The sequence below is a fragment of the Parasteatoda tepidariorum genome, chromosome 6 (genome assembly GCF_043381705.1).
Source record: "Parasteatoda tepidariorum isolate YZ-2023 chromosome 6, CAS_Ptep_4.0, whole genome shotgun sequence".
Classification (NCBI taxonomy): domain Eukaryota; kingdom Metazoa; phylum Arthropoda; class Arachnida; order Araneae; family Theridiidae; genus Parasteatoda; species Parasteatoda tepidariorum.
This window is the reverse complement of record NC_092209.1, coordinates 32,097,957-32,110,259: the sequence shown is the minus strand read 5'-3', so window position 1 is coordinate 32,110,259 and position 12,303 is coordinate 32,097,957. Positions and strand designations below refer to the sequence as shown.

The 12,303-nt window shown below is 27.8% G+C and overlaps 1 protein-coding gene across 1 annotated transcript; it reads left to right on the top strand.

Annotated features, from left to right (window-relative positions):
* Positions 1-324: 324 nt before the first annotated feature.
* Positions 325-7,934, top strand: LOC107448639 (uncharacterized). The gene is made up of 4 exons (XM_016063920.3): positions 325-445; positions 3,212-3,290; positions 6,021-6,073; positions 7,071-7,934. The coding sequence occupies exons 1-4, from the start codon at positions 394-396 to the stop codon at positions 7,187-7,189; spliced, it is 303 nt and encodes a 100-aa protein (XP_015919406.1). The 5' UTR covers positions 325-393; the 3' UTR covers positions 7,190-7,934.
* Positions 7,935-12,303: the final 4,369 nt, after the last annotated feature.

The following is a 12,303-nucleotide window of genomic DNA, read 5'->3' as shown; positions in this document are numbered from 1 at the left end:
AAATATTTTTTTCATATTTAAATTTAAAAAAAATGAGTAAAATCGCCATTTTGAAATCAAACTAGAAGTTTTTACATTTGGAATTTATTAAAAAAATTTTCTTTTTATTAAATTGATGACACATATTTCAAAATATACATAAATAATCAAATATTTTTAAATTATATTTATGCTATATTATATAGTTGGATTTATCAACCACTGAACCCGAAATCGATCAAATAATGGAAGAAAAAAAATTATTTTCACAATAAAAATCAAATAAACAAATCAATCGCATGCTCATAGTATATGTTAAAAGGATCAAAATGGTGACAGCTCGTGCTTGACGTCATACTGACGTCATTGCTATTACGCCATCGGATCCCGGAGGATGGAGAGGAAGAAAATAAAATGAGCTTCATCAGAGATAAACTTTTCAAACCGGATGTTTTTATTTTCACAGGTGAGTGTCTTCATGTCTTGTAGACATTAATAGAGGTATCCCTTTATTTTGAAAATGATGCAAATCTGGTTTTGGGTTAGAGATCGATTTTTCAGGTTTTTGTTTTTATCTAAGTTATCGCCATCCCTTTGTAGAAGTGGAATAGGCTATCTAGCAGGTGATGGGGGGAAATGCTCCCGGATAATTCCGGTATCTTAAGATTTTTGTCCCATTTGATTAGGCAATACGGTACCTTTAAAGTAAAAATAATATAAATTTTTTTGCTTAAGTGAATTTTATAAATTGTTTGCCTTAATATTTATAATAGAATTAATAGGAATTTCTAGCAATAAATCCTACAATGAAATTATGCAACAATTATTCATTGTGACATAAAGTGTAAAAATTATGCAATAATGAAAAAACTAACTCTGTGTCTTAAACTTCGATAGAAAATATCCAAATTTTATCTATCGACAGATTATAGTAATATAAACTGACACAATTAGTTTTTGTTTCAATTTATCAGTGTTTGAAATTTTTTTTTTTTAAATTTTACTTTTTATTTTTTTTAAAAATAATTATTTTGATATTAAAAAAAGATTTAAAACTAATATTTAAGGAAAAAAAAATCCGAGATATTTTTAACACCATTTAATAAAGCACATGATAAACTTTCGGGAAAATAATTACGAAAAAAATTGTGATTTTACACTTCAAAGTAAAAAAAGAAATTAGAGAAAAACTTACTTTTGTGCAAATTAATGTAAAATTACTAGCTTAATTATTATGAAATCTTTAAAAAATGTTTTACTAAAAAATTACATCGCAAAATTGGGAAAATAAATTCTGTTTATTTTTGACAAAAGTATTTTTTTCGAAATTTGATGATGGTTAGTTTGTATTTGCATCTGTCCCCTTTAACGGATTACTTCATTTTTATTTGATAATAAAATTTACAGTTAGTATGTAACACGTATATAAGAACTGTTTCATACTTGTTATATGCAAAATAAATTATATATTAACAAGCAAAAAACAGTTATAATTTTAATTCTAGAAATATTTTAATGATTTTTCAAAAACTCTTACATTAGCATTGCTGCATTTCAAGCAATTTTTAGTGTATCTTCATCACACCAAATAATGATGGCAACTACTTTTACCAAAATAGGGCAATGAAACACTATAGTTAACTGTTGGCTCTTGGTGTTACACTACACCAAGAACCATAGATAATTCCTAATGTAGTGAAAAACCAAGAATTTTTTTTTATCTACAGAATCATACCTGCCAACTTTCACTCTTTCTGAGAATGGATTTTCAGAGTGGTTGTGAAACAATAAACGAAAAACAATTTGACTCAAAAATATATTTATATTTTGATCCCGTTGAAATTCGCTTGCGCAAGGATTATTATGCTTTCATATATTAATTGTAATTATTTATATGTAGTGGTGGTCAAATTCATTTATAATAATCATTATAATTCAAAAAGTTAATTGGAATAAGCTGAGTATTGCTACCACTTTAAATATGAAAATAAAATCTTCCGGAAAATCCGGAAGAGTTGGCAGGTATGCTGAATGGTGTAAAGAAGCTGCCACCATTTGGTCGACTAAATGGCCGATTCTGCTCAAAATCGATGAAAAGCATATTATACAAAATATAGAAATCATATAAAATATCAAATTCAAAACGCACATCTAATACACAGAAAAAAAGAAGAAAAAAAGAAGGAATTACTTCCGCTTATTTTCATAAACAAAGAAGTTAATATTTGTATCTGTATCGAAAAAAACTTCGGAGAAAATTCTTTTTCCGCTCTCAAAATTGTATATTACATTAGTTAGATTATTTTCTTACCTGTGCTGCAAAAATTACACAATGGTGCAGTGACAATTTAGCTGATTTTCTCCCAAAAGAGAAATATCCCCAAGCTATCCCCGAATCTTAATCCATTGCATTATTTTGCATGGTTGCACAGGTTATCGAAACTGAAGCAATTACGAAACATTGTTCAGAAGGTATGGAAAGAAGTTCCTATGGTTGATCTGCATGCTGATTACATTAGTTTTAAGAAAAGACTAAAACTTGTTAAAAATTAAAAGAGATAATTATACCAATCCACTTGTTTTAATTTTTTTGCACATAATGCAATAAATTCCTTTTACTTTAAATTAAAAGGATTTACTTATAACTAAGACTCGAATTTATATATATATATATATATATATTCCCGAATAGCCAAATATTTAATTACCTAATTAATTTTGGTAGTAAGTACTGATTAAAATACGGAATAAGTTACGTACTGAAAAGCAAAATTNAATATATATATATATATATATACAACCTATATATATATATATATATACACATGTATATTAGGTGGACTGGAAAGTAGTGTCGTCTTGGTGCATTTGATATTTGTTATCAAGATTTTGTTTTTAATCAATAATGTACTCACCCTCGTTATCGACAACCTTTCAATGCCGGATCGAAAATCGAAATGGATCGAAAAAATGAATTGGTTTTTAAGACTAACGAATATTTAATGCGTCGAAACGACATTACTTTCCTTATATATATATATACGACACATATAAACGATTTCCATATGTAAATGACATATATATATGTATATATATATATATAGGTTGTGGTAACTTGATGAAAAGATAAGAGTTACAAATATAAACCACATGCATCCGTTGCATTTTTACTTTCTAGACTTCACATCAATTCTCTGTAGTTCAAATGAGAAAATGTTAAATTTTTTTTTAGGTTTTCTCCTTATTGTAGTGACGAAGAATGTGTTATGCCGTCCTAAAGGGGGAAGTAAAGGGAGAGGAAGTTCTGTTTTGTAAGTATTATTATTTTTCATCATTTATAAAGAGTGCTCTAGAAAAACTGAGAGTGAAATCTTAAAAGATCAAGAAATATATACTTACAGCAAGAAGTAAAGCATTCATTTTCAATACAACTTCTTTCAGTTGATATGCAACAGTCCCATCGGTCAACCCACTTTCAAAACAAGTAGAGAAACTTCTTTTTCTCGAAGTTGCTTTAAAGAATCAAATACGAAAGAGAAATCGCGTGGTGCAAGATCTGGTTTGAAAAGAAGATGTGGCATGTTTCTAATATTGTATTTACTAAAATATCGCTAAAAACAGAAATAGCGTTATGCAGACGAGCACTATCATGATATATTGTATATAAAAAATCAGAACTGACGCATTAGATGCACCATCACAAAATTTTTTGGGAGCACAAAATGCTGACAAATTACATCCTTATGACTAAAGAAATTCGAATAATTTTGAAGCGTATGTTTCAATTCACAACATTGATGAATTTTATTTGCATTTGTTTTTCAGTAAGGTGATGAATTTGGAACACATCTGGAACAAACATCACGAAACTATTGCTTAGAATGCGAAATATCGACGTTATTGAAATGTTAGTTGATGAGATGCACTATCTCTTCACGTGACAATTGCCGATTTTCTTGCAAGATTGCTGAAAACAATTTTAACATTTCAATCATTCACAGCACTTCATGGACGGCCAGGGTAAAATCAGCAAAACATTTGTCTTCGTAAGATTCTTTATTAACTTAACAATTTCTTTGTTTTAATAATCCTAAAATTTTATGGCACAACGTATTTTGTTTGTTCACTTCGAAATACTCGCCTCCATACCTTCATTTCTATAGATAGATAGTTCAGAAAACAATTTTTTAAACAAGCACGTAACTAGGAAAATAAACCTACTTCGTTTAGAATATAATTCCGTCAGTAAACTATTTGAAAAATCGTCTGCATTTTAATTGCTTTGCTTCGTGGTGTTGCCACAACCTGCTGCTTTGCTTAGAATATTTATAAATATTCAGTAAGCATTTTGAAAAATCGTCTGCACTTTAATTTCTTAGTTTCATGGTGTTGCTACACATAAAAAAAATATCTTTCAATTTTTGTGGAATACTCTTCGTATTTTAAGTTCAATAGTTTCTTACATTAAGGATTAAAACTTATAGAAATTGTTGATAATCTGTTACATATACTGTCTCGAATAAAAAAAAAGCCATTACAAAGTAAAATATTTATATGTTATAACACATCAAAATTTTTTTCAAATTTGATGCTTAAAGGGGGTTAAAGAATTATCAAATTGCGTTTTACCACACTAAAAAGTTTTAGGAGGTTGTTGTTTATTTCTTCTTCCCTTACTTTTGTTAAAAATTTTAAACAGATCAAAAAATAAAAAAAATTAATGTGAAACAATTTGCAATCTGGCAAAATGCACTTTTTTTAATTTTATTAGTTGAAGCTAATTGAACTGTTAAAACTTCCAGAACAAGAAGAAAAAAAAAGAAACTCTTAAAATTCCTTATCAGAAATAAAATAAAAAAAAGTAAGGGAAGTATCAAATTACTAATTACACAAACAATCAAAAAAATAACTTGATCGAAATTTGTGTAATGATTATTGAAAAAGATTGAAGGATAACAACAAAACTAGTTTGATGGTCGGAAAGAAATATAAAGCTTTCATCTCAATCACCTTTAACCTCCTTTTAGCTTCCTTCTGCAATCAAAGACATTTTGATGTTTTATTCTCACCTTCGTCATTAATGTTTCGTCCGTTGTTATCCTTTATGATTTTTTGAAATACCTTTATATTATTATCACTGATACCTTTATATTATTATCACTGATACAATATAGCTCTTTTTGTGTTTGTTACATTTTAATTTTAAGTTTTTAACTAAAAGATTTAATCTTACCTAACTGTATATGTATCTACAAGAAATTCAAAAAATTCTAGCACAAGATCATTCATTTATTTGTTACCCTTATAATTTGAGTCAAAAAATAATCTTTCAAAATTTAATTTATGAATATACGAAAAAAAACATTATATGACCGAATTCCTATTAAATCACGTTGAACTACACAATTTTCTAAGCATCATAATTTTTAAATCCAACATTTGAAAAATAAATAATTTAGAAAAATAGTTTCTAAGAAAAAGTTAAATTTTTTTTTATACAATAAAATTTTTAAAAATCCTGTTGTTGCTATTTCTAATGCCAATTGCCAATATCACCAAGACTACTTGGTAAAACCAAGCGAATTCAAAGCAGAGGCTGCGTTTCTTGTTTTTCAGTGGCTCTATCTATGCCTTAAAATACAACACGCCCACCACAGTTTGTCTATAGGGCGAACCCATTACTACATCCACAGATAATAATTTTGACCTGAATCAGAGGACTATCAATCTCCAATTCAGTACTCCCAGAGGTATAATTTGCTATTAAATCATGGAGGACTTTGTGACCTGACAGATTTAACGCCCACCAATCACCATTTACTACATGGGGAGTCTTCTACCAGGGGAGAGGGAACTCCCGACCATGGCCCAATGCCCTTCCAATCAGGCTATCCTTGCCTGCACTTTAAAAAATCCTTCTTTATGTTACTAAATTAATGTAAAATATTGAATACGTGATTTTAAGGGAATATATTTTTTGGTTAAGCAAATAAAGATTTTGATTATATTGTTTTAAATTAAAATCCTTTTTTTTTCTACAGGTATGGAAACAGAGGAACAGGACGGTTATATTTCACATCAGCTCGTTGGGCAGGTAAATATTTTTTTAATAGAAATTAACAATCCTCTTTTTTTATATTGCAGGTGTTATCGAGCAGGATGAAACAAGGAGCAATGTTTATTGGTTTTATTTAAATATGGAAACAGAAGAGCTTAGAGGAAGAATATGTTAAGTCCAATTTTAAATAAAATAGTCAGCTTTCGAATGCATCAAAATATAAGAAAACTGTTTAAAAAAACATTTTTTTTTTTTGGTGAAAAACCGGTTTCTTTCAAAGACTTGAATCGTAAAGAGATCGGAAAAAGTTTGCAATTATAACATGTTAAAACATGCTAAATTGACATAGCATATTCTTCCATTGTAACACAAAACTAAAACAATAGGAAACCTAAATTCAATCTAATTTATTTAAATAATTTATTAATATTTGTTAACGGTATAATTTTTTATGTAAGATATTGTGAATTGATATATGATAAAATATAGAGTCCCTAAATAAGACCAGGAAATTTAAACTTTTAGCAAAATATACAGAGCTTTGCTTTGGCTTACAATATCAAAAATTTTTTCAATCATAAAATAAATGTTCTGCTGTCATGTATGTACCAACATCAGAAATGTGTCACTCCGCCCTGCACGTGAAGCCTTGTTTAATTGTAATAAAAAAATTATTTTTAGTCTTTCAAAAAAGACATTAGTCTTAAAAATTAAAGAATCGACCTCACTTCATAAAAATTACTTTTAAAATTTCTAGTTTTTATACTGCATTAAGACACATCTGAAGAATCCAGGGTTCCATTCCCGGCGGCAGCTTGAAGATCGATGGTACCCTATTGTCTTGGAAGTAAAGGTGGCCGTTGCGCAATGCTGACCACATTGCCACCTTAACTTCCATGATCTCCTTGGTCTATAACTGACTGCTGTAGGAATGCTTCTCTTTTACTACAATGACAGTTTAAATTATAATTTCCCACTTTTTAATTTTCTTAAACGTATATACATCAAAGTGATGTCTGAACATTTTTTTCAGCACTGTCTCCAGCTACAAAAGTTCTAGTATTTATCTTTTGTGGAATACTGGGAATTTTCCTATTGGTCGGCTTGTATAGAGCTTACGTTTGGTGTACAAAGGAGCCCGGAAGGCGGTGATAGTTTCAGAGTCAGGATCTATGAATGTCTCAACGAAGAATGTAAAGCAACAAGAAGATGTTTAAAAAAAGAATGTACGAATTACAAGGGTCCAAAGTGATGAGATGAATATGTGTGACCTTTTTGTCCTTAGCGGCTCACTGCTTTATATTCAAAATGTGCAATGTAGCTTTATGTTAAGTGTAGGAAAATGATACGCATCAAACTTTGTCAGAAAATTGTTTAACCCATTCTCCGCTGATGTTGCGTTTTCGCATTACTTTGTGGTGGTGTAAAAAAGTAACTTTTTGAAAAAAAAGTTATAGGGAATTAGCGCTTATCCTTTATAAGGTTGTGGGATCTACAGTTCCCGCCAGCATTCTTAATTTTTAATGTCTATTTGAAAAAAATGTCTTCGTTTTCACCGAAAATAGTTTAAAAAAAGTGAAATGATTAAATTACCAGTTTTTATATTTTTGAAAAAAGTATCCGAAAGTTTTGGCGGTTAATGGGTTAAAAAGAACCTAAGGAGCTTAGATAAACCATTCCATCCCTACGTAACTTTAAATCTTTTACTAATGTTGAAATTAAGAAACTATAAAAATTCTGTGGGAACATTCAAAATAAGACAATTTGAGATCTTTAACTGTGAACCGTTGCATAGTGGCTTTTATGAACGTAGAACTTGTCGACAACATTCATAACTTTGTCCAAAATATTTTTGTAAATGGGTCTTTTTATTTCAGCTTTCGCTAGACAGAAAAAATATGACAATAGGTCAGTAAGGTAAACATAAAATATTTTAATTAATCAACTCAGACGTTATTTCAAGTTACAAAATCAGACGCAAAATTGGAACGAAGAACACTTGGAATAAAAAGACTCCTCTTTTTTTTTTTTCTTTCCTGACGGTTATAGTTTTTTGACTTCAAGGATCGTGGAGTAATTTTTTTTAAACAAATATTAATTAAAATAATATAAATATTAAATACTTATAAAAAATTCTTCTATATTTTGCATGAAATTATCAAAATTAAAATAATACAAATATTAATTAAAATAATATAAATATTAAGTAATTATAAAAAATTCTTCTATATTTTGCATGAAATTGTCTTCAGGATAAACGAGTTTTATAAAATGGCACAAATATATTGATTCCCGTAATTAATTTTAGAGATAGAGGGAAATTAAAAATAAATAAGAGTAACATTAAGGAACACAAATTTTGGACCTAGCTCCATAGAGTTGAAATACTGGAGTTGATATACTACTACATAGAGCTGAAATACTACTATTTCAACTCTATGCCTGTCTCCTGACAAGTAATATCATATCTTGAAGTCATATATAAATCTGTCAGAAAAAAAGGAGTTTTCTCAATACTTAAATTGTGATTTTTGTAAAACAATATTTTCCAGAAAAATATGTTTACTTTGTATGCTGGGAGGTAGCTACCTACATATGCATTATATTGTAATATCAAAGATTAGTTAATTTCCCGCGATTGACACTATAATTTGTTCAATCAAAGATGCACACTCCGCTAACTTTACTAGCATGCATCGATTTTCATCGAATCAAAACTACTATTAATTTGAGATTTATCCAATTTCAAATGATCTAGATTTTTTAAATAATTTGTGATCTCTTAAGATCTAATTTAAAATTGGAACAATTTAAAGAACTAGCATGCGAGATTATGCAAGTTTTAAAAATCTGTACATGAATTTTATAAATTTTAAAAACTGATACACACAACTTTGCAAATTTTAAGAATTGTTACGAGGAAATTTTAATACCGCTACGCATTACTGCGCATTTATCAGGCAAATATACAAGATATCGATAAGTTGGATTGAAATGATTAAAATTTTTTTAACATGGATCTTTTCAGAGCAAGTTCGGACGAGAATAATCAAACATTTCTCAATAAACCGATGTTATAATCCCTTTTAAAAATTACACGTTTTGGTATTAAGAGAATTATTTTTATAATTTAATCACTCGACTCTTTCTTAGTAAATTGGGCAAATCTACTTAATTTTGAGTGTTTTACATGGTGTTAGAAATCTTAGTTTAAACTTTGGATACAAAAAGAAAAAATGTTTTATAAAATTTGCAAAATGAATTTATATCTACACGTGTTTGCAGTCATTAATGTAAAATTATTTTGTGTCAATTTGTGCTGTTTATGCGTATGTTTAGTTGTAGTCAGTAGTATTTTTGTCAGTACGTTACATACATTTTGATGAATATACCAGATGTTAAAAAATTGTTACAACCTTTAAAGATTTTTATTAAAAAAAATGATCTATTTTTTTTTTGTTGATGAAAATTACAGGAAAGATAATGTCCCATATATTTCCAATCATCTTACATTCCAGTGTATACAATATACCAGTGTTTCCCAAACTTATGACTTTTGTGTACCCTTTCTAAATTTTTCGTAACGCAGTGTACCACTCATAAAAAAATGAATGTATTTTTTACTATAAAAAAATTGCACTAAAGTTAAAAATCACAACTGGCTGATGACACCACTCATTGTTAACTGTGCAAAAAATAGCTGATTGAAAAATACGTAATCGTAAATTTTCATTTCTAGCTTTGTTTTTAAGTAAAATTTTTTGAAATTTTCGTTTGTTGCAAGATATTTCGTATAAGAGCGCGTACCCCCGCTAAACTGTTCCCGTACCCCTGGGGGTACGCGTACCACACTTTGGGAAACACTGCAATATACAAATATTTTTAAATAAGAATGAACAAGATTTGGCTCGCACTAAATCGAGATTATTTTATAAGTCTTCCACTGGTAATGTTAAAATCACACAAAATATTATGCATGTATATTAAAATATCGGCATTAATATTTAAATGTTATACACAATTCAAATGTTCCTAAAATGTATAATGATGTTCAAGAAACTTCTAAATTACCAAAATATTTACGATAAAGATAGCAAGTATTTTACTTAAAGTCTTCTTTGCACCATATTTTTATATATTCTTTCAAAAAGATGAAGAAAATAAGACGAAACGATTTATACTATTTAAAAGACAAACTTTTTCAAAATAAATTTTTGAATATAAACAAACAATGTAATTAAAATTTAATATTTTCTAAAGGAAACGATGTTTTTAAAAAATCGTTGAAAAATTTTTAATTGTTGAATATTAATAAATATACAATTATAGTATATGATCTTATAACTTTTATGAAACTGTTACCATTTTAAATTAGTATGTAAAAGAAAAATTTATAAAATATTGGTCATTTACCATTGAAAGAAACTTGTCATTAGATGTATTTATTTCATGTCTATTTTGTATGACATATTTTTCCAAACGTTTTTAAGATTGATTTTAAATTTTTTTTATAAGGAACATTAAAATTTTATTAACATATCAGAAAGTGTATAGATGGACAAGTGGATGTCGTCCTTAAATATAATTTGCAGAAATAAAATAATAATAAGAAAGAAAATACAAGAAAAATCTTTATATTTTTCATAAAATAAATTTTTTAAATGCACCATATTTTTGTTAGAAAAAAATCAGGATTATCTCAGTGGAGCACTTTTAATAGTGTCATATACCATCAGTTGGAGGTCATATCAGATACGCTTTTATGTTTGTATAAAATATTGCCTTCTCGTTTTAAGATATAAATTGGAGCAATTTAATGATAAAGAATTTTTTTTAATCATTTTGGCTTTAAGATAAGTTTGTGTATTGCACTGTAAACTAGTGAAAATTCCACGAACCCATTAAGTAAACCATTAGTAGGCCTTGCTTTGAACAATAAATACAAAGGAACAGTTATGTAAAAATGTTACCTTAGCAAAAATGTTAATCGCCCTAAGTCTTTCATTTATGCTATTACTTCAACCTAATTTACACATTCTAGAATCCTTTATCAAATTTTGTATAGGAAATTTTTTTGAACCAAACCTAATAGAAAATAAATATTTTTAGAGGTTACATCACTTATAAAATACAAAATTCTTAAAATGTACATATTATTTATCACTATTTTGCAATATTCTAAATATTCACTGATGTCACGCACATTGCTTTGGTGTATCAAAGCTTAATTTGCTTTAGAAAAGTATAAAAGTTTGCTGTTCAACAAGCTTATATGTAGTACTTCAGGTTTTGTATTGTTTGAAGTTGAATTAGGAATAAATTATGAGTTGCCAAAATTTTAATCACTGAATTATAAAAATATGTTTGATAATCCACCATTTGAAAATGTGTGATAGTATATTACCCAGATATTACATTCAATGTTCTTACACAAATTATAATAGGTAAACAATTAAAAAAAAAAACATTTATATATTGTTAGTCTATGAGCAATGTTTTTCACGTGTTTAAGTGTGCCAAACGAGTCAGAAAATGAAGTACATACTTAGTGAAAAATCTGAACTTGTTACCCGTAAATGATACCTAGAAATCAACTGCCTTCCTCCACATTTATAAGAGAATTATCTATATATTGTAAACATTCATTTTTGCATACCTTGTGTTGATGTAGAACAATGAATAAAATTTTTGAATATATTGTGTCGTTTAGCTTTCTTTATATTTTTTTCATTAATATTTCCCAAGTTATTCATTCACAGTACATTTGTATTAAAAGTTTGTAACAAAGTAATAAAAAGCAAATTTCACTTTATGAATATACACTGCCTCTACAAACTTTTTGATAAAAACATAGAAATAAAGAGATGAAAATCAGGAAGATTATGCAAGGACAGTGAAGATATTTTGAATACTGTTTTATATAATTTACATTCCTATTTTCATAACTTAAACTAGTTAAAATAGTGTAACTTACTTCAGCATTTAAAAACAAGCTAGTTTACAAATATTTATTTTTGCCAAGCATTAATTCCATTCTGGTATAGAAATTTCATAGTCAAGTCTTAAAAAATCAGACAAAAAGTTTAGATAAATTCTATTATAAGACTCCTCAACATAAAGCAAATTTAATAAAAACCCAGAAATTAATATAAATGTTAGTTTTTCTTTATTGGGGCTTGATTACTTTTATTAAATGGCAAACGATGCATATGTTAAATGCAATGAGGCTATTTTTTTCAAATTCTTATTTATCTCTTTATTATAAA